This window comes from Mobula birostris, chromosome 11 (assembly GCF_030028105.1).
Source record: "Mobula birostris isolate sMobBir1 chromosome 11, sMobBir1.hap1, whole genome shotgun sequence".
NCBI lineage: Eukaryota > Metazoa > Chordata > Chondrichthyes > Myliobatiformes > Myliobatidae > Mobula > Mobula birostris.
This window is the reverse complement of record NC_092380.1, coordinates 16,681,678-16,705,133: the sequence shown is the minus strand read 5'-3', so window position 1 is coordinate 16,705,133 and position 23,456 is coordinate 16,681,678. Positions and strand designations below refer to the sequence as shown.

Sequence of the window (23,456 nt, the reverse complement as noted above, 5' to 3'; positions counted from 1 at the left end):
GACCAGGTTGGACCCGTAAATGTCGGCGGTTAGAAGAATGAGACAAGTTTGCTTCTAAAAAGCAGGGAATTATAAAACTGCAAATGCTGGAAATCTGTGATTACAAACAAATGCTGAAAGCACTCAGTATCTGTAGAAAGTGAAACAGTTAACAACTGAGATTGTTCACCAGATTCCAAGGGAAAAGCTGAGCATGGGAAGTTTTCGAACTATTCATAAACACAAGAGATTCTACAGTTGCAGGAAATCTTGAGCAACACACACAAAATGCAGGAAGAACTCAGCAGGTCAGGCAGCATCAATGAAGAGGAACAAACAGTCGACGTTTTGGGCTAAATACCTTCGTAAGGAGATTAGCCCAAAAAACAAACTCATTCGTAAGGCCAGTGATGTTGTGGGGATGGAACTGAACTCTCTCACGATGGTGTCTGAAAAGAGGATGCTGTCTAAGTTGCATGCCATCTTGGTCAATGTGTCCCATCCACTACATAATGTACTGGGTGGGCACAGGAGTACATTCAGCCAGAGACTCATCCCACTGAGATGCAGCACAGGATGTCGTAGGAAGTCATTCCTGCCTGTGGCCATCAAACTTTACAACTCCTCCCTTGGAGGGTCAGACACCCTGAGCCAATAGGCTGGTCCTGGATTTATTTCATAATTTACTGGCATAATTTACATATTACTATTTAACTATTTATGGTTCTATTACTATTTATTATTTATGGTGCAACTGTAATGAAAACCAATTTCCCCCGGGATCAATAAAGTATGACTATGACTATGACTATGACTGTGACTATTCATCAGGACAGGGGCTGCGACCTTTCACATTTGGTAAATCTGTGAAACACTGCAACCTCCCCCAGGCCGCAGAAATGGGGAGAAGGTAGTCGGGGGCAGACTGCTATTACAGCCCACGGCTGGTAGGGGGAGCATCTGGTCCGAGGGCGGGGTGTTGTGAAGGCTTATGGCCGGTGGGGGGAAAACGGTGGTTCGTGGGGCAGCGTGCTGTTACAACTCGCGGCCGGCAGGGGGAGCTGGGATGTCGTCGGGCAGGGGGGCTGCGACGGCCTGTGGCCGGCAGGGGGCGGAGCGGCGCCCCCATCGCGGTCCAACAAGCGCGCCGAGCTGCGGAGAAGCAGCTGAAACCGGTTTGGATCGGGCGAGAGGCGCAGGGAAACAGCGGCGGCAGAGCCGGAGCCGGGAAACCCAGACGAAGAGCGTGTCCAGACTCAAGGTGCCACGCCGAGCCCGAGAACCAGACCCCAGCCAAGGATCAGGGAGGCAGCAATTCATCCCGGGGTCATCCAGGGATCCATCCAGGACCAGGGACCTGATTCCATCTGAGATCCAGGGATCTGATGCTGACTTAACAACCGAATCCAGCTCAGGACCGGGAAGCCCAAATAATCAGGTAACTGAAACCACCCGGTGGCCCCAGCTTTAATGTTTAAGCATTTAAAAATATGCACAGTTTGGATCAAACTCCCAGGAGCCCCCAGAAGGAGGGAAATGAGATTTATTTTTTAAATGGGTCCAATAGTTCTGCGCCTGTACTACTCTTCAATTAAATTTTATCTTCCTGACTCATGTGACAATATAATAGCCAGGACCTATTGCCCTCTGCCAGTTTATAGAAAATTCTAACAGGGATTATCTTGAGCTGCTGGCAAAGGGAGTTTTGCTGTTAATCTACATTTAACTTGAAGGATTTTATAATTTTTTGCTTATCTGTTTAAATGATTCAAGAGCTGAAGACGTTAATCCAGGATCGAATCCTGAGGAAGAAAGAAAAAATGGAGGTTTTTCTGGTAAGTGAATGCACTTTCTATAACAAGGAGATAAGGGAATATTGATAGCCAGAGGAGATCAGGCTATCAGGAGTTTGGAGAACTTACACCTGGTCTGTTCCCCAACACTAACTGCAGTCCTTAAAACCCACCAAAGACTCAACGATTCCGCCAATTGACCAGCAGTTTACCGAGGGAGAGAGATCCCTTGGAGCAAAATTAGTTTCTCACTCCTTCCCCTCGTTCTGGATTCATACACCTGAGTAAATTCAAGGAATACAAATCTGTTGAGTGCAATTTTATTTTGGGCAGGTTTTGTATCCCTCAGCCTCCCAGCATAAAATCACTGGAGAAGGGAGATTCTTGCTAAGTGCGTTTGGTAAAGAAGACTTCCTTAACGTGGGGCCATGTCAGCGTTCCCAACCTTTTTTTTTATGCCAGGGATCCCGACCATTAATTTTGGGAACCTTGCGCGGTGACCAGGCAGCCTACTGGTATGGTCTCTGTGATTGCTGGTACCTACCACATTAGGTGAGCGGACTCTGTCGGAGCTGACTCACACAGAAAAAACCAGCAGCCGTGGCTGATGAAACTGGCTGGGGGTGGAGTCTGTGCGAGTCAGGTTTCCAAAGCAGAGCTTAGCTTCTCAGTACTAAAGTGGAACTGGTTATGGGCGGTAAAGCTGCTGATACATTTCCCAACCATTGCCTTGGTACTTACGGGAAAGATAAGTCATGTTTGTTTACTGAAAACAAAACACAACTTGTGGTTTCATAATGCTTTTCACAACTTGTAAGGCCAAGTAAGTTTCCTTGCAGCCTCTTGTTGTTTACTTAGAATATTTTGAGATGCCTCTTTTAAAGTAATATATGGTAAAAACAAAGACACTTCAACTTTCTGAGTTGTTTTGAGCCTTGCTCTAAGAAGGTTTTGACCCTGTCCAGTGAGATTTCTAATCCATTCTCCTAAAGAACAATGAAATCAGGTGGGGTTAGTGAGAGACAGTGGGCCGAATGGCCTTTCACAGTATTGTACTGCTCTAGGGTATACCACCCCGATCAGTGCTGTGACCTTTGCTACATTAACTTGAGAGTGTCCATGGTCTGATAAGTAAGTTTGTTGACAACAGGAAGATTGGTGGAGCTGTAGATAGCGAGGACGGTTGTCTAACGATACGGAGGGACATGGCTGGAAAGTAGGGTGGAGAAATGGCAGATGGAAGCCAATCTAAGTAAGCCAATTTTGGGTAACTTAATACTGGCTGGGCGTGTCGAGTGGGTGGCAGGGGCCTTTAGAACTGTTAATGTACACGGGTGCACGTTCATAGCTCCCTGAAAGTGGCAAGACAGACAGATAGGGAAGGAAAAGGGCATGCAGGGATCTTGACGATAAGATTTCGCACGTCATGCTGCAGCTGTACAAGACATTGCTTAGGCCACATGGAGTATTGTGTGCAGTTCTGACCACCACAGTACAGAGGGGTAAGGTAGTGTTAAATAGAGCGCAGAAGAGACTCACCAGAATGTTGGCTGGAATGGAGGGCTGTAGTTACCAGGAAAGATAGGCTGGGATTGTTCTCACTGGAGCATGGGGGGCTGAGCAAAGATGTTACAGCGATTTACAAAATTATGATGATTATACAAGTTTCACATGTGAAATGCTGGAGGAACTCGTTAAGTTAGGCAGCATCTATAGAGGGAAATAAACAGTCCTCATCTCGGGCCAAGATTCCCCATTGGGGAAAGTCAGCCTTTTTTCAAGGGTGGGGGAATCTAAAACCAGAGGGCATGGGATTAAGGCGAGCAGAGGAAACGGGTGCTCCCGTTTTAGGTCGTTGTAAGTTGTCGTGTGATTAGGTTGGGGTTAAATCGGGTTGCTGGGTGGCGCAGCTCGAAAAACTGGAAGGGCCTATTCTGTGTCGTATCTCCCAAGTAAATAAACTTCTGAAGGAGGTCTGATGGGAAATTGTTCTGCACAAAGGGTGGTCAAGGTATGGAACAAGCTGCTGAAAAGGTGACAGAGGCAGATATGATCACAGCATTTAAAATCCACCTGAACAGGTACATGGGGAGAAAAGGAACAGCGACGTGGGCTCACTGCAGGAAAATGGATTAGTACAATTGGGCATCTTCATTATAGTGTAGGAAATGCAACAGCTCTTGACCAAACAACAGTCTGATCATGGCCAAATTAATCTACTTTAGAGATCTTTAGCAATAAACATTTACTCCCCAGCCGTTTTTCCAAGGAGCACAGTAACCTGAGACAACGTGCAGAATTTTGAGTCAAGGACCTGTCTGAAAGATGGCTCTCAGAGCTGTGTAACGCTCCATCAATAAGGCTCTGGGAGTCGGCACGGAAACTAAAGGCTCAGTCTGTGTTAGATGAGCAAAGGTCAGACTGCAGAGATGGGATCCATTTACCCTGAATGGTCAGAACAGTTATGGGTATTACCCAGAGATCCATGGTCCTCGGTTGCAAGAAGCAAGTCTGAGAGCCATTTTGGGTCCAATGTAGCCCCTGGAGTCAAATAGCAGTCAAGGAGAGTGGCCACAGCAATCAGGGTAAGAGCAGGGGGTCTCCTTCCCTTCTCATCCCTGGAGCATGGGAAGACTATGGACTGAATGTCTTCTGGGTCCGGTTGAGGGCAGCTGGCATGCACCTTGTTGATTGAGGGTTGGACCTGACACCCCCGATTGTGTATCCTGCACCTGCCCCTCTCTCGAACTGTATGTTACTGGTGATGTTTGTGAAAGGACACAGACAGGAGGGAGCTTCTTGTGACCGTTCTTTTGATTCCGGGATTCTACAGACAAATGCAGCAGAGAGTGTTGGTCTGGGCTATAAGTGAAGATTGTGCACTGTTGCACTATCTCTAGGGCTCCTGAGTGCCCAGGCAGGGAGGAGAGGGAATCAGCAACTCAGGACAGGTGCCTCCCTCTCCCTCCCTTTCTTCTTCTTCTCCTTCTCTCTCCCTCCCCCTCTCTCCCTCCCCCTCTCTCCCTCCCCCTCTCTCCCTCCCCCTCTCTCCCTCCCCCTCTCTCCCTCCCCCTCTCTCCCTCCCCCTCTCTCCCTCTCCCCTGCACTACATTATCACACGCACGCAGACGAGACAGGCCTCCTTCACACCCTCCATTCCTTGCTATGTGATTGGCCATCGGCAACATTAAGCTGAGTGTCTTGTTTCAGACAGTCATAGCAGTTTGTGTCGAGACAGGGCAGCTTTGAAGTCTGACACAGCACAACGGTGTCTGTAACAGTGGAAACATTTTGCTGATCATCAGTTTGTACCGATATGTCTTAATAAACCACCTATCAACTGTTTTTGTTCCCAACTTGAAAACAGACGATTCTTGAGAAATACAGAATGTGTCTCAAAAATAAAATCTAGGGGTATAAAGTATCAAAATCATGTTTCCAAGCAGAAATTCAGCTGATGCCTGGCCAGGCTGTCGTGGAATGAGGGATTGAGTTGGTGAGGCCTGGTATTGTCTGGAGTTCAGGAGAATGTGAGAAGACTTCATTAAAACTTACAAAACTTTCAGTGGGCTCTCAGGGGCAGGTGCAGGGACAGTGTGTCCCCAGCCTGTGGGATAAGACCAGGAGCCACAGTCTCGAAACGGTAGGTTGTTCAGGACTGAAATCAGGAGCAGTTTCAGCACAGAGGGTGGTGAATCTTTTGAGGCCCCCTCTACCCTGGGGGGTGTGGAGACTTCATACTGATTCCATTTAATGGCTGTTAAAGGCGAGATGTTCTGTTTGTGCCAATGTGCCACAGTCCAAGGGTTGTGTTTCTGTCACCAACATAGCATGCCTACAACTCACTGACCCTAACTATACGTCTTTGGAAAGTGCGAGGAACATGGGACACTCAGTGGAAACCCATCAGTCACGGGGAACGTGGCGTGGATTGAAGTCCAGTGATCGCTGGGTCGGGAAAGCAATTATGCAAGCTGCTACACTACTGCGCTGCCCTTAGCTAAGTGATGATGTTTAGCAGTAGGGCAGGGCAGGCTCGAGGGGCTGAATGGCCTACTCAGCTTCTATTTCTTATGCCCTCGTTAATATTTTCTTGTCGAATCTATTTCTCTGTCACATGGGATATAAACTGAGGCTCATCTACGTGATAAAAAAACAACCTACTCAAGGGTGTTATCTTAGTGTGTAACTGTGGGTGTTGTTATTTGTTCACACGTCCATCAAAATTCATGCATGAAAGTTTTTTTTTTCACACCATTTTAACTTGTAACATTGACAAGTCCCAAACTGAGCTGTGGGGTGAGATTGCTTATACTGGTGGGGAAGGTAGGGGTGGAATTGTGAATACAGGTTGAGTACCCCTTGTCCGAAATGCTTGGGGCTGGAAGTGTTTTGGATTTTGAGAAATACAATGAGATAGTTTGGGATTGCCATCATTTCCGGCACCGAATTTATGTGCTAAACAGGAAGCAGTCCTCGTCACCACACATAGGTACTGATGCATCCATTCAGTGTGTTAGATTTTTATCAGTGACGATCTTAGCAAACTCGTCATTGAATTTCTCTGCAGCTTATCAGGAGATGCCTTATCAGCGCAAATCTTTAAAAATTTAATGCCGTGCCTTTTCTTAAATTTCTGCAACCAGCCTGCCGAACGTTCACAATTACCTTCAATTTTCAATTTGTCGTGATGGATCTTTGCTTGTTTCATGATCAGCATACCATTAAGCGGCACGTTCACTCTGACACTGACAAATCCACTCTTTCACTACACGATTGAGATCTTAGTTTTTCTGCTTTATGCAGGGTGAGGTCACTTCTTGGAAAGGCCTGTGGTGCACAGAGAACTACGTATCACCTGGGAACCTTCCCAGTGCCTTGTGGAATTTTCCATCATGTCAGCACTGAGAAAAAGCTTCGGATTTTGGAATTTCGGATAAGGCGGACTCAACCTGTAATGTTAAAGTGTCGAAGTGTTGCTCAGGCTGATCATTCTGGTTCACATGCTGCAGTGCAGATGATTTGTTTAATTGTCGTGAACTGTGTCAAGGAGGCTGAACTCACTTTCTGTTTGCTGTAAAACACCCTGTCATCTTAGAATCCTGTGGGTTTGCTTAACTATAAACACGAGATTCTGCAGATGTTGGAAATCTTCAGCAACACACAGAATGCTGAAGCAATTCAGCGAGCTCAGGCAGCACCTACAAAGGGGGAGTAAACAGTTCACATTTTGTGCCAAGGCCCTTAATGAGGACTAGAAAGGAAGGGGCAGAAACCGGAGTAAGAAGGTAGGGGGAGTGGAAGGAGTGCGAGTGATAGGTGATACCAGGTGAGGGGGAATGTGGGTGGGAGAAGTAAGAATTGTAGAGGACACAACTTTGCAGAGGATTGCTCAGAATTCCAAATAGTGTCAGTTTTTAAGTGTCGTCTAACCGGAGTTTCATAGAGCTGCAACATTACCTCACAGTTCTTGAGCTCAGTCCCTTGACTAATAAAGACCAACGCACCAAATGCCTTCTTAAATACCCTACCAATTTGTGTGGCAACTTTGAGGGACCCCCAAGGTCCCTCTGCTTCTCCGCTCTGCTAAGAACTCTGTACTCTACCTTTGAGTTCGACCTTGCAAGGCGAACCACTTTGTTGTACTATAGGAAGGATGTGGAGGCTTTGAAGAGGAAATGAAAATGAACATTTTAAAAACTAAGATTTGAAGTTTCCTGATGTATGCCTCGGGCTGCAAACAGGGGCCGATGATCATATTTACCTGGGATGTGGAAGAAAACTAGAGCGCCTGATGCAAACCACACAGGGAGAACGTACAAACTCCACGCTGTCAGCATCAAGCCTCTGTCAGGCAGCAGCTCTACCAGCTGAGTCACTGCTGTTTTTTTGAGTTGTGAAAAATAATTGCTGGGTGTGTCTGCACTGGAAATGGCGTCAAACTGAAGTCTGTATTTAAATGCCTCCAGCTTCCCCCCCCCCCCCCCCCCACTCACAGGAAACTGAAGTTCATGGATTTTATTATAGAATCCCACTGGTTGTCCCATCTCCCGGGGAGGGAGTGCAGCAGTTTCAGACAGTGCAAGCAGAATACAGAATGTGACTCCAGCTCCCCCTCACAGCAGGGGAACTGTTCACAGTGTCAACAGCAGCCCTGCCCTGGGAACATTGTTACAGTATGGCCAGTACGTGTTTATTTTTGGTGACTTGTGCTTCACCCAGGGCTTAATGGAGCCCCCAGAGTCACTGCTGGTGGATCCAAGCAAAGAGTGTGAGGAAAATTGAAGGAAGTGTGAACATGGACGTGGACCAAATTGCCAGTTCGTTGCATAATTCCGTATGCACTGCTCCTGAACTCTGAACGGTTGTACTTCTTTTGTGTTTAAAAAGAGTGATGAATCAGCGACAAGGACCTGTATGTTGTGCCGTTCATCTCAGAACATAAAGTGGTAGAGCACAGATAAAGCCCCTTTGTCTCAAAAGTCTGTGCAAAATACAGTTCCAGATTAACCTAATTCTCTTCTGCTTGCACGTGCTCCCTCCCTTCCCTGCTTATTCATGTGTCCGAAACGCAACAGCCTCCTAAACACCATTATTGTATCCGCTTTCCCTGGCACCCACCACTCTCTATGTAAAAAAAAACACTTGCCTCTCATATTTCCCTTAAATTTCCCCCCGCACTTTAAATACATGTCTTCTAGTATTTGAACTGTCAACCCTGGGACACTCTACCATATCTGTGTTTATAATGATCTTATAAAGATCTATCAGGCCTCCCAGGCCCCAGAGAAAACATCCCAACATTGTGTTTAGTTCATACCTTCTAATTCAGATGAACCTCATCTGCAGCTTTTCCAAAGCTTCCACATCTTTCCTCTAATGGCGTGACCAGAATTGCACACAATACTCTCGAGTGTAGCCTAACCAGTTTTTTTTATAGTTAATAACATTTTTCACTGTCTGTATTTTCTGTTCATGTTCTGGTTTTGCCTTGCTTTGCCAGTGTCACCCCGTGCTGAAGGCCTTCATGTGCGGATCTCTGAGTGGGACCTGTTCGACGCTGCTCTTCCAGCCCCTGGACCTTGTGAAGACTCGCCTGCAAACTGTGCAAGGCTCAGTGAGTGGGTACGTGTGCACCGGGAGTTCACAGCCGTGGTGGGCAGTCTTGGCATGGGTTCATCATGGAAGGGTGAGAGAGTTAACCAAGGAGAGGAACACATTTAGTGGGCCTGGGGGCATAGTACTAAGTGTGAATGGCCTTAGAATGCAGATATTTTGATGCAGGCCAGTAACAAAAGTTGCGGGCAGTAAGACTGATGATGTCCCACATCAATTTGAGCTTGATTCGTCACTAACTGGAGACTGGACTTTCAATTTTGATTTGAAGCTCAGTGGATATGATCTGTCCGGCTCACTATTTATATCCTCACACAAAGCCAATCCCCACTCTCCTTCAGATGAGAAACCCCATGGTTGATTGCCATTTCTTTGCTGGTCATGGTGAAGAAACAAAAGTAGGATAGGCCAGTAAACCTTATTGGGAAATGCCAGTGTGTGAACGTTGAGTGCTTGGTTGTAGTGCCCTTACTGTTAAAGGTGTGTTGATGCCAGGAATGGTCATGTCAGCAGTTTGTAGATGCTCGATTTGGAATGGAATTTAAAACCATAAACCTCTCCACTGGACAGAAGAGTGAGTCTCTGCTAATATCTGTTGCAGATCACTGCAGGTTAATCTTTGGTGACAGACACAAGAGACAGCAGATGCTGGAAAGCTGGAGTAATACACAAAGTGCTGAGAAACTCAGTAGTTATGGACGGAAATGGATAGTTGAGATTTCTGGAATAGCTCTACAGTCCACTCCCTTCCATAGATACTGCCTGAGCTGCTGAGTTCCTTCAGTGTTTCCTGTGTTACTAATTCTTGGTGACATTTTGCTAAGAGCATTTTCTGTATCTTATCATCAGGTCTGGGCGTGTTGGAATGATCACCATTTTACTGAATGTTATTCGTACTGAGCGAATTATTGGATTGTGGAAAGGAGTGTCTCCGGTAAGTGATTGACGGATTAGATCTTTGCGTTTTACCGCATGGTTTAAGTGCAGTGCCTGGTGCTCACCCACTATGGGTGGATGTGGAGTGGATCAGCTGGCTTCAGTACCTCCAAGCTGAGGGCTGGTAGATGACAGTGACCAGGAACAGGACCCACTTTATCAGTCACCTATTCATCAAACTGGCATCAGAGAGACTCTAAAGTCTACCACCACCACCAGCACTACACGTCACCTCTGAAGCTCCTTTCCTGTAGCTATCCAGCTTCTCAACAAAACTCTCTCAGGTATAATACCCAACACAACAGCCATTAAACGGTCTTCCCTGCTCTTCTTGTTCTGTTGATGATTATTTAGTCTGTTCATATATTCACACTTATTTAAATTTGATTATTGATTAGTAATAGTCAATAATTGCATTTAAATATTTGTGCTAATTGTTGAATGCTCATGGCTGTTTGCACTATGGTAAATTATTGGTTGCTGTTGTGTTGTATGTTATGGCATTGTCCTGTGTCTTATGCATGGCACAGAACCACAATTAATTCTGGTAGGTTTCACTTATTGGCAATAACGTGATTCTGATTCTGATCCTGTTGGCCCTTCCTCTGGGCTGGGCAGAGGTTGATACTCCCGATGAGGCTGTTTACAGTTGAGCAGCCAGCAATACTTTTAAATACTTTTAGGAGGCCTGTCTGCCTACAGTGGTCATCTTTGGTAAGATACTGAGTGTGAGCATCCAGCAGAAATGGGATTAAATAAGGGTATCAGAGGATCTGTAAAGTTGTAGCAGGTAGAATTGAGATACAGGTCAGTGATGATCTCCTTGTTTGGCGGAGCAGGCCCAAGGGTTCCATAGTTGGCTCTTGTTCCTAAGTATTCAAGATCTGTTGGGGTGATTGTGTACTGGAGTTGAAGCAGACGTGGCATCAGGCAAGATGGCCATGTGACCCCCTGACCCTCATGCGAGCTCTCCAACTGGACACTAATTAATGCCTTGCACTCTGTGCCCTCCAAGAGGACCACGATCTTGACAAGGTTTGGAGGCTCACGAGCCTCAGTGACCCGGAGAGCTGTGCTGGCCGGAGTCAGGGCTTTATGCTTTGGCTCTTGGTAAAGTGGTAAGGTCACCCATGCCAAACAGGTCAAAGGGTAGAGGACAGACTAAGAGTGGTTACCGGTCGTCCAGGTTTGGGGGTTCAGCTCAGGGCTAACAACCCTGACTGGTAAAACCAAATTGTTCAGGAAACAGCAATGGAGATTCCTTCTATATCTGAGTATGACGGTATTCCTACACCCATTCAGGACTTGCGTGACTGACATCAGTGAAAACCGAGAGGAGGCTACTGACATGATGAAGGAAGCCCTGAACACCTCCAGAGATGGAGGACCTTCATTGCTGCCCTAAACAGGAGCAAGAAGAAGACTCTCTGCGGAAAGTTATGAATTTCTCTTCGTCATGCATCTAACCTTCGTCTCTCCACTTCGGGCCACTAAGAACAACCAACCTGCCTTTAACAATGTCCTTTGCAACAACACAGGTTCAGGGTTAAACATGAGTATGATCACCTTTCACTTGAGGAGGAAGCAGCTCCATCTCTGCCCAGTGACCACCAAGTAGTGCCAGCACCACATTTGACCCAGAGCTCTACGTGTGGGTAAAGGAGAGTGACCGGGGAGGTAGTGGCTGTGTTTTACAAGCTGTGTGTTTTATTCTACATGTTTTCTGTGAGTCTCTGAATTGATTTTCCCTTCTCTTCCTCATTGCAGTCATTTGTCCGATGCATTCCCGGTGTGGGGATTTACTTCAGCACACTCTACTCCACGAAGCAGCACTTCTTCAGGTGAGCCAGAGAGCTGAGCAGATTTTACCACCTTAACCTTCTGCCTCTGGAGCCTGAAGTTCAAATCTAACCCAGGATGAAGCCAGTGTCTCTTCAGACTTTAAGAGCGCAATGTGAAGTTCTGCTTCAGTCAACACTTCGGTGGCTGAGACAGTTCAGAGGGAGCTTCGCTCCATAGTCCAACCCGTGCTCTTTCTACCATAAAGATTGTTTGATGGGATAGTGTAAAGTGTCACTCTTCATTTAAAGCAGTGCTTTGTCTGCCCTGGGACTGCCAAATACTTAAAATGGGCAATCTGGAGGGGAGCTTTATTCTGCATGTCAGTTCATGCTTAATTCACATTGATGGGAGCTTTTCTCAGAGTATAATCCATGTAGGGTGTGTGCTGAGAGAGAATGTGAAAATATGTGACCCGGTGTTGTATCTGCCATGGGAGTATTTGATAAGACAGTGCAGGAAGTGATGTGGTTTAGAAGCCTGGGAGCCTTTTAAGGGATGGTGTAGGAGAACTTTACTTATATCCAAGCCATACTTTTTCTGAAATAAAGACATTAAATATTGGAAATAATCAGCAGGTCCGGTGACATTTGTGGGGAGAGAAACAGTTAATGTTTTGAGTTGATTCTTCTCATCAGGCCTGAAACATTGACAATTTCTCTCCCCCCAGACGCTGGCTGACCTGCTGAGTGTTTCCCAAGATTTTCTGTTTTTAATTCAGATTTCCAGCATTTTTCTTTTTGCTTTTCATTCCGTGTTTTATCTGGATGTGTTTGACAGAAGCTCACCCCTGATGCATCGACCCAGGGAGAGTTTGATGGTGCGGCAAAGCTTTAAGGGGTGGAAGGGTCTGCAGTGCTTGTGATGGGATTGGGGCAGAGTGATGATGGCAGAGATTTTCAAAGTTGATCAAGTGATGTCTCCAGCAGGGAGGGACGATGGTCTTATGGGACTTCTGCGCCAGGGAGAAAGAGGGAAAGTGCAGAAGAGTGATAGGTATAGCTTCTGATGGTGCCTCTAACATGTTGGACTTGCATCTACTATATTCAGAATGTATCAGTGAAATATTTTATTGAAGGAAGCTGCGTCACTCCCTGGAACGTTACAGGAGGTGGGAACAACGTGGGCAAAATCTATACACAGCCTGCAATGGGCATTGAAATTGCCTCTTGCTCATTGGCACCATAGCCCTCGTCATTTTATGGAATCACGGTGCCAGGGTGGTGAGACCACAGAAAGGAGGGGCGCATAGGGTGCCCATGCTCCCAGAGTGCTGTGCCCCTGAGCACTAGGTCCCCGCTGTCCATCCTGCGAGGGGGTGACGCTCCTCCCATGTGTCTTATAAACTGTTTTTCGTCTCCAGCGAGAGGAGCCCAACGGCGCTGGAGTCGGTGGCTTTAGGTGCCAGCGCTCGCACTGTAGCGGGCATCTGCATGTTGCCCGTAACCGTGGTGAAGACTCGATACGAGGTGAGTTTTGTGGCTGGTTGGGTCTCAGGGCTGTTTGGTAGATATGTGGCAGGCACAGATGGGTGGGCCAGGGCCATATGTATCCAACAGACCTTTACCTCGGGTCTTCAGAGTTGAGAAGAACGAGGGGTGACCTTATTGAGACACCAAGATCCTTCGGGGGGCATGACAGGGTAGATGTCAAGTTGTTTCCACTTGTGGCAGAATCTTGAATGAGGGGACCTAGTTACAGAATTAGGGCAGTCATTTATAACCGAGGAATGAAGGAAATTCTCACAGAGGGTGGTGGATCTCTGGAATTCTTTATCCCTGAATGTTGCGGATGATGGATCTTTGGGAATATTTGAAGAGGAAGCTTGTATATTTTTGAAGGCTCAGGGACATGATGGCTGGAGGGAGCTGATACAGAAGAGGAGATAAGGTCTGGGGCAGATCAACCATGATCACATTGAAGGGGACAGGCTTGATGGGCCGAGTCACCTCTTCCTGCTCCTGTTTTCTCAAGTGTTTTAATACTACACTGCTGATGCTGGATGACAGGATAACTGGAAACTGGGAGCAGGGTAATTAAAGGCAGGAACTGGTGTTCATCTGGAATATGGTAAAAACTGACTCCAGCTCAGGCAGGGAATGGAATTCTGTCTTTGTGGTCGTTGGACTGCAATGTGAAGTGAGTTTGGTAACTGAGTTCTACTCAGATTGGGTGCTCTAGGCCATTGCAGTAACTGTGAAGTTTCACACTGCTTTCCAAGGCTATACCAGACACTATTCCATTCATATATCAGTTTATCAGTTCCTGCCCTTTTTTAAACACTGCCTTCAGTCTCCCAGTCCCTCTGAAAATTTATTCCAAATAACTTCTACCTCAGCCCAATCTCCTAATCTCTGCACACTCAGGTCTTCGGTATCACTTGCTGCCTTCTTCAAGGTCCTTTGCTCCCTGCTCCCACACATCCCGAGTTGTGTTCTGGTTCAGTGCAAGTTGTGTAGAGTTGGGAGATTGAGAGTAGGGATTCCACCTGTGATTCCAGCACCAGTAGGACAGAGAAAAGGCAGCAATCAAATGACAGTCTCTTTTCCAAACCCCACACTCCTACCACTTCTAGACCAACAGCAAATGGAGTACGAGGCATTTGTGTGGGTCTGTGTAGGGTCCCTTTCCAGGGGGTGGTGTGCTGTGGTCGTCACATCACTTGCATGACCTGGTCACTGGGAGCGTTCGAAGTCCCCAGCACATTTTGAAGAAATGCAGGACATCTTTCTGGTTTTCCAGGTTAACCTTCCTTCCTTCAATAAGGTGAGATTGACGTTGTCTTTTGCTGCCTGAGTGACAATATGGCTGCTACTTTTGCTGGAATCGGCTTAAAACAAAAACTTTACATTCTGAGTCTCGTGGCTTCTGAATGTCCCAAGACAGCCTATAGCCAATGAAATGTAATGTGTAGTTTTACAGATAAAGCTGGCAGCCAAATTGTACACAGCAGGAGCCGAAAGCTCAATTGGGGATTTTGTGTGAATCAAGGTGCCGAGGAAGCTTTCTGCTCTTTGGATAGGATCTGTGGAGCCGTTAAAACCATCCTGAATAAGAACACTGCCTTTCCCATCAAAATACTGTCACCGAGCGTGTATTACGTGTCCAAGTCTCTGTAGTGAGGCTCTTACTAAATGTTTCCAATTGATCAGGATTTGAGGGACTCTGTAAGATTGTGATAACTTGTGAAAGATCTTGCCAGTTGTTCCAAAGGGCAGCGGTGGAATCACGCAAAGATGTGTAACTGCATCTGGAACACGAAGGAAGATGGGAGCTCAGGAAATGGGAAAAGACAATTCCTCACAATTTGTGTCTGTGTCTGCAGAGCGGGAAGTTTCGATACGAAAGCGTGTTCAGTGCTTTGAGAAATATCTACAAGACTGAGGGTGCACGGGCGCTGTTTAGCGGACTGACAGCCACACTCCTCCGTGATGCCCCCTTCTCCGGGATTTACCTCATGTTCTACACGCAGACCAAGAAAGCAGTGCCTGAAAGTACGTGTGGGTGTTTGATACAAGATACCAGGGTGGGAGGGAGGGGGACTGTTGTTTGATAACAGACATTGATTACATTGTGCCTGCTTTGCATTGCAATATCCTGGCACCAAAGGTAAGGCAAAGACCACGCTCTCCATTATACCCCAAACATTCCAAAATGGGGATCTAGTAAATGGAGTTAGTGCTTGTCCATAAGCATTTTCTTTCTCAACTTGTCACATTTTAATTACAGGAACAGAAGGAGGCCAGTTATCCCGTCAAATCTGCTCTATTGTTCAATAAAATCATGGATAAGTCCTAATCACAGCCTCAGCACCACATTATAGGAACACAACTTTATATATCCTCTTGCCAAGGAAAGCCCAGACAGCCAAGACCATTACAGCTACATAGAATAGTGCAACACAGGAATTGGCCCTTTGGCCCACAATGTTGTGCCAACCCAATTAAAATAGTTATTATTCGGCTCTCACTTCTCATCTTTTTTTCCGGTCCTGATGAAGGGTCTTGGCCCGAAACATCAACTGTTTACTCTTTTCCCTGGATACTGCCTGACTTAATGAGTTCCTCCAGCATTTTGTGTGTCTTGCTTAAATTAGTAATCAAATGGCTAACTGAACTGATCTCTTCTGCTACCCGATGTTCATTTTCTTCTATTTTCCTCACATTCACGTGCCTACGTCTCGTAAAAGTCTCTAATGTTTCCCCCACTCTAGGCAGCACAATCCAGGCACCCACCACTCTCTGAGTAAAGCGAAAACCTGCCCCTCGCATCTCCTTTGAAATTAATGCCACTCACCTTAAATGCATGCTGTAATTGTAATTGGCAATGTCTATTGTACGGGTGGAAATGTTAAAAAGGAACAAAGCAACTGGCCCTGTTAAATCAGGTCTATCTATTTATTTCCTCCTTTAGACATCTCAAGAGTGAATGATTTCTAGTCCTCTTGAAGAATGTGAGAATTGCCTGGAGTAGAGAGAAGTTTCCTGTTTTAATGGTTCTTGAGGCCAGGCTGATAAACATTGAGGAGCTCAAACAGCTCCACTTGTTATACAAATTACTGATCAGATTTGAATATCTGCAAGGAGGTGATCTTTTGTACTCTCAGGAACATCTGTCAAGGAACCAGTAGAGTCAGAACTATTTAATTCCAGCTGAGAGCAGAGTAATTTGAAGCTGGAGGGTTACGTGAATCGAACAGACAAGCTAACGTTATCACCATCATCATTGTCACACATCTACTCCATTCACACCTACTCCATTGTCCATTCAATCCCATCCACCTCCAGGCCACTTCCTTCTCTTGTCACCCACACCCCCACCCCAGAGTAACCTGGTAATCTGAAAGAACAAGAGGTTTTCTTCCTCATTTTTGGTATTGGATCTTGGACAAATATAGAAGTTGACTTCTCCTGTGTGTTGAGGCTTTTCCTCATTACCCAGGTGAAGATAGCTCCCAGCCTGTCAAATGTCACCTTTTGACAGATGTTAAACTAATGCTGGGTGAGTTAATCCAAAGGACCCCATTGAACCTTCTAGACAAGTCATCCCTGGTGCTCTGATCACTGTTTGTCTCTGAACACACAGCACCAGCAATTCATCTGGGGGACTGGGCAGGCTCTGTCTAAAAGACTACACCTTCAACACTGCAATAGTGCCCCCAGTTTTGGACTAGAGTATCAGTACTATGCTGAAGTCTCTTCTGTGGTTTATGAATCCCCAGTTTTAACTCAGATAATATTATCTACATCCTGCCTTCCAAAGGGGCATAACCTAGGGCAAGCACACCCCAAGAGGATCTTACACAATTGCCTCCTCCTGTCCGACACAACCAGACCAGAACAGTTTATCCCGCCACTCATGAGGGAGCTGGAAGAGGCTGAGCTTTTTGCCATGTGCTCTTAGAATGCAATGGAAGACTGATTCAGTACCAACTTTCAAACTGAGATATGGAGAAAGCCCAGAAGGTTTAATTGACTAGCAGTCTCAAAGAGCTGGTACTTGCACAATAAAGCCATGAGATGTAAGATGTATGTGTTGGTCTGCAGGAGCACCATCCTAGTTTATGACCATGACAATAGAGAGAAGTAATTAGAATGGGAAACGAGCTACAATGAATTAAGGTCTGTAGACAGTAACTGTGCACTGTACACATGTTGGTTTCATTGAGATAGTGAGATTATGAATGTGTTACTTGGCTGGGCTAAGTGTCATTGATTGAAGTGCTTTGGATGGTCAAATCTAATTTTCCTTTTATTATTCAGACCGGTACGAGACGCCGATTGTCCCTCTGATCAACTTCAGCTGTGGCATCTTCGCAGGCATTTTGGCTTCTTTGGTGACACAGCCAGCAGACGTCATAAAGACACACATGCAGCTGTCTCCCGAGAAGTATCGGCGAGTTAAACACACCATCGTTTTCATCTTTGAGGTACAGCCACCTGGCCACAAACATTTCTTCCTCTGCTCCTGATGAATTTTCAAACACTTTACCTTCAAAATGCTTTAAAAAAAAGATTTTCATTTCCCATCTTCAGCTATTCTGTATGCAGACCTGGTTCTGAGGTGATACCATTAGATCCCAATGCATGCTCTTCTGTCCAGTGTCACACATGCCTTTCAACACCCTAACATCTGTACTGGAGCCAAAGGAGAAAATGACATGGGAGCTGGCAGTGGTTTGAGAAGTGCAGTGGTTTTATTCTTAATTCCTTCATGGATTGTGGATTCACTGGAGAAGGCAGATTGTCTGTGATCGCCTTGGTGGTATAGCTGCCTTCTTGAACAACTGCAATCTCCGCTCCCATGATGCTAATGAGTTGGGAGTTGGGAGTTACGAGTTTGACTTGGCTGTAATGAAGAGAAAATGACATACATTTCCAAGTGAGGACAGAGTGTGATTTTGAGAAGAGCTTGGAGGTGAGACATGGAAATGTAGGAATTGCTTCCCAGTTGCTTTGCCCTGATTTTCATGAGTATTTTTGAAGTTGCACTGAGCCAGGCAGGTGGTGAGTATCCCACCACACTACTGACTTTGTAAATAGTGGAAAGATTTTGTACAGTATGAGTGAATTTTAGAACTTAAAGCTTCAGGGTGTGTCAGTAGTGGGATGCTGGGACAGGTATATTTTATTTTAAATTATATTTATTGAGAGATACAGAGTGGTAACATGCCCTTCGAGCATAACCAGCGCGTACAGCCCAATTACTCCCACGTGATCAATTTACCTACTAACCTGTATGTCTTTGGAATGTGGGAGGAAACCAGAGCACCCGGCGGATACTCTAACGCAGTCACGGGGAGAACGTACAAACTCCTTACAGACAGCAGCAGAATTAAAACTGGGTCATTAGCGCTGTAATAGTGCTACAGTAACTGCTATGCTACTATGCTGTCCACAATGTTACCGTAATGCCCACTATGTACAGTGCCTATAAAAAAACTATTCACCCCCCCCCCAGAAGTTTTCACGTTTTATTGTTTTACAACATTGAAACGCAGTGGATTTAATTTGACTTTTTTTGACACTGATCAACAGAAAAAGACTCTTTCATGTCAAAGTGAAAACACAAAATAATTGATTGCATAAGTATATATTCCCTTCAAGTCAGTATTTAGTAAATGCAGCTTTGGCGGCAGTTACAGCCTTGAGTCTGTGTGGATAGGTCTCTATCAGCTTTGCACATCTGGACACTGTAATTTTTCCCCATTCTTCTTTACAAAACTGCTCAAGCTCTGTCAGATTGCATGGTGATCGTGAGTGAACAGCCCCTTTCAAATCCAGACACAAATTCTCAATTAGATTGAGGCCTGACCCTGGATTGGCCACTCCAGGGCATTTCCTTTGTCGTTTTAAGCCATTCCAGTGTAGCTTTGGCTTTATGCTTGGGATTATTGTCTTGCTGGAAAACAGATCTTCTCTCAAGTCATAGTTGTTAAGCAGACTGCACCAGGTTTTCCTCCAGGGTTTCCCTGTATTTTGCTGCATTCATTTTACCCTTTACCTTCACAAGCCTTCCAGGGCCTGCTGCAGTGAAGCATCCCCATAGCATGATGTAGCCACCACCAGGCTTCACAGGAGGGATGGTGTGTTTTTTTTATGTTGTCTGGTGGCTGAAAAGCTCGATTTTGGTTTCATCAAACCATAGAACCTTCTTCCAGCTGACTTCAGAGTCTCACACATGCCTTTTGGCAAACTCTAGACGAGATTTCATGTGAGTTTTTTTCAACAGTGGCAACTGGAGAAGCACCCAGGCAACAATTGTTGTATGGGCAGTGTCTCCCATCTTAGCTACTAAAGCTTGTAACTCCTCCAGAGTTGTCACAGGTGTCTTGGTGGCCTCCCTCACTTGTCCCCTTCTTGCACAGTCACTCAGTGTTTGAGGACTGTCTGCTCTAGGCAAATTTACAGCTGTGCCATATTCTTTTATTGATGATTGACTTAAATGTGCTCCAAGGGATATACAGTGACTTGGACATTTTCTTGTATCCATCTCCTAACTTGTGTTTTTCAATAACTTTTTCACGGAGTTGCTTGGAGTGTTCTTTTGCCTTCATGGTGTAGTTTTTGCCAGGATACTGACTCTCCAGCAGTTGGACCTTCCAGATACAGGTGTATTTTTACTACAATTAATTGAAACACCTTGACTGCACACAGGTGATCTCCATTTAACTAATTACATGACTTCTAAAACCAATTGGCTGTGTCAGTGAAGAATTGATGTGTCATATTAAAGGGAGTGAATACTTATGCAATCAATTATTTTGTGTTTTGTATTTGTAATTAATTTAGATCACTTTGTAGAGATCTGTTTTCACTTTGACACCGAAGAGCCTTTTTCTGTTGATCAGTGTCAAAAAGCCGAATTAAATCCACTGTAATTCAGTGGTGTAGAGCAATAAAACATGAAAACTTACAGGGGGGGGGTGAATACGTTTTATAGGTATTGTATACAGGCAGTGAGGTAATGGAATTGCTGCATGGTGGAATGCAGGCATCATAGATAGGTTATAGAGCTGGAGGATATTACAGAGATTAGTTTGGGGTAAGGCTATGAAGGAACTTGATAACTATATCGAGAATTTCAACAAGTAGATACCTGGAGAGTGAATGCCACTGTAGATCAGCAGATAGAGGGGTACTTGTGAACGAACACAGGCAGTAAAGTACTTGGTGAATTAAATGTGTGTGTTGAGGGAGACATTTTAGTGGAACATTAAAATAGTCCCTCAATACTGAATGGGGAACATTTAAGGCTTGAGCTTCTTCTTGGTGGATTGTTGGTTTGATTTGGTCGCAGCGCCAAAATGTTAACACTCCTCTCTTCCGCCCGCAGAACCATGGTGTTGTGGGATTTTTCCGAGGAGCCGTCCCTCGTTCATTGCGGCGCTCACTCATGGCTGCCATGGCTTGGACAGTGTATGAACAGATGATGACCAAGTTGGGCCTCAAGTCATGAAAAGCCGGACAGTTAAAGGAAGAACCTTTGGATAACGGAGAGAAGAGACAATGTCACTGGAGTTTTGTGTGCTGAGACTTCAATAGGCTTGAAGCCTTTGAGTGTGAACAGTGATACTTTTTCTTTGGTTTTAAAAAAAAACTGGCTTCATAGCAGAGTGAAGTTTACACCGTTTCAACCAAGCCAGAGAATTCCTAGTAGTCATGCAGACATCCACAGTAACCTCGAGCCCTGTGCTGTTCCACTGAGGTTATGTAACAGCCAGAAGTCACCCGTTTGTAACTCTGGAACCTGCCTGACCTTTTCTCAATTGACCTTGGGACAGTGGAGATTAAGCAGCAAAAGAAGGTTATTAAAATACTGCAGTCAATACCGTTTGACGGAAACCGTGCGTCACTCCTATTGATTGTGACCAAGCCCAGTTAACGGACAGAACAGAGGAGTATTTGTCCTTGTGTGAAATAAGAACGCAGAGATCACTGTGCCAATTGATCTATTTAAATTTTCACTTTTCCCGCATTAAAGAATCATGCTTTATTAAAGAGTACATGTGTATGAATGCAGCGTCCTCTGACATGCCCAGTCATTCACATCAGGAATCCACAGTGTTAGGTGAATTAACTAGTGTTAGGCTGCTATTGCCTGCTGATCCCTGAATGGAGACATGGAGAAAAATGCACCTGTTTCCTGCTAGTTAACATTTTCTGATCCTGTCCTCTACTTATACAAGTGTGTTGGTTGTAGGATTGTCTGTACGGATATCAGGCTCTCTAATGAAGAGCAGATGTTTGGGATGAGAAGATACTTGGTCACTCAAGGATGAGGCTGTATCATCAATGACTGCTGAGGGGTATGGAAGATGTAGTTGTGGTAGAGGTTGGATGGGTTAGTCTCTCGTACATTGTACCGCTATTTTAGCATGGTGAGCACAGGAGGCCACATTCATCATTTTTATTGTGGCAGACGGTCTGATGCACAGAGGTTCATCCCTCTGATTCACGGGCAGTTACTCTCTATCCTTCCTCCTCCCCACTTCCAAAGTACTTAACCAGAGGTCAGCAGCTCTCCCCACCCCAAAGGTTTTTTTGAAGAGTTCTAACTTTAGATTCTTGTAATTCACTCCACTCCTGCCCCAAAGCTTGGTCTTCAATGAATAGCCTGCTTTCTGAACCTACAATTTCATTTTCTTTGCTAACAGTCCTTCACCTAACACTTGCCCAGAAGATTCCCACGCAGGTTTCTTGTCCCTGGGCCGGGACAACACAGAGAATCATGTTGCTTCAGTCAAACTTGGGCTGAGAGTGACGAGCGGTGGAAAACACCAAGCAGAGACCACAGACAGCAGAGTTCAGATGGAGAAGATTCAGTTTTTATCTTTGCAAATGGTGTGTTCTTATTTCATAATAATTAATCTGAATGGCATGGTTGCTGAATTATGAATTCCACTACTGTTGTGCTGACTGGGAAGAGGGAAGTGGAATTATAATTGTTGCTGTGTGAGACATTTTAACTGTAGTTAATAGACTTTGGAGTATTATAGTGTTCCAGTGTGATGCAGAATGAAAGGTTCTTTTGATTGGAATCTGCTTCATCTGGTTTGGTGCCAGTGCTGGAGTGGTAGCCGACACAGAGATGGAATGCCAACAGTGAGGGGGAGAGCAGTACTAGTGAGGGGAGGGGTGAACTGGGGTGGGGTGGCAAAAAAGATATTGCCTGTGAGGTATTCTATAGGTGAGCGTAGGAGTAGCATAATTGACAATAATATGGCATCATTGAGGAGATTGAGTTGCTCTTCAACGTAGTCCAGTTTTGACCTTTTAGAGGTGTGACCTTTCTGCCGTGTGCCATATCTCATGAACCTGTCTACTCCAATCCACGAACATCCAAGCAGCCCCCAGCTGATGCATGCCTCGTGTTCCTTATACTCAGGGTAAAGCGATGAGTCTGGTAGATGGGAGTGGGCTGCTTTTGGTACTGTTGCAGGTTAGGAACACCAAAACTTGTGATCTCTGAATGTTACTGGGAAAATTGTACTAAACTTTTATTTCAATGCTGCCTCTGGGCTCCAAAATGGTCCTGCAAGTCAAAAGCTTCACAATGGGATGATGTAATGGTTTTAACACCTCTTAGATCCTTGTTAAGTAATACTAATGTAGTGAGTTCCATTAAACCAACCCTAGGTATTTTGTTATCCTGCACTGTGAATATTTGGTTTATTCTTGGATGGTTGTTGAACTTGATTCCAATCACCAACCCCAGCCTTCCCAAGCTCACCTGGTCAACTATCAGTGAAGTGAGCCTGATGCCATGGAAGCTGTATGACTGAGCTTTCTGGACCTCCGTGAGGCTGCTGAGGACATCAATGCACCCAAACTAATCCTGATCAGTACTGTCACTCAACAAACACATCTGTAACTCATGTTGTTTTAAAGATTGTTGATTCTAATGTTCAACATGTCTCGTCGTAATGTTGAATGAAAACAAAATGTGCAATAATTGTCTTTGGGATAATAAATGTGACAAAAGCAAAGCACTGCAGCTGTTGAAAATCAGAAATAAAACTATAAAATGCTGAAAATATCGGATACATTTTTGGAGAATTATTGTTCCAAGTGAGTAATCTTTGATCAGAAATGTTCACTGTTTCTTAATACTACCTGACCCGTGAATATTTTCAGCAACTTAAATGTTTATATCAGTGAGTGAAATGAGTTGCTTAATGTCAATAGAATGAAGCTGAAGGACAAGTCAGCCATTTTTATATGATCTTGCTGCAATTTCAATATTAGGGATTGCCCCTGCTACCCTTGTCTCAAGCACTCTACTGGTGAAACT

The 23,456-nt window shown here is 45.2% G+C and overlaps 1 protein-coding gene across 1 annotated transcript; it reads left to right on the top strand.

The window, feature by feature from the left end:
* Positions 1 to 1,115: 1,115 nt before the first annotated feature.
* Positions 1,116 to 23,199, top strand: slc25a38b (solute carrier family 25 member 38b). The gene is made up of 9 exons (XM_072271758.1): positions 1,116 to 1,417; positions 1,753 to 1,814; positions 8,776 to 8,897; positions 9,738 to 9,822; positions 11,592 to 11,665; positions 13,027 to 13,132; positions 14,989 to 15,157; positions 17,426 to 17,592; positions 20,499 to 23,199. Exons 2-9 carry the CDS (start codon positions 1,800 to 1,802, stop codon positions 20,619 to 20,621), a joined length of 861 nt encoding a protein of 286 aa, XP_072127859.1. The 5' UTR covers positions 1,116 to 1,417; positions 1,753 to 1,799; the 3' UTR covers positions 20,622 to 23,199.
* The last annotated feature ends 257 nt before the right edge of the window (positions 23,200 to 23,456 follow it).

Coding starts and splice junctions, on each gene's coding strand:
- slc25a38b (XM_072271758.1), top strand. Junction 8,898..9,737: donor GTGCAAGGCTCAGTGAGTGG/GTACGTGTGCAC, acceptor TCTTATCATCAG/GTCTGGGCGTGTTGGAATGA. Junction 17,593..20,498: donor CCATCGTTTTCATCTTTGAG/GTACAGCCACCT, acceptor TTCCGCCCGCAG/AACCATGGTGTTGTGGGATT.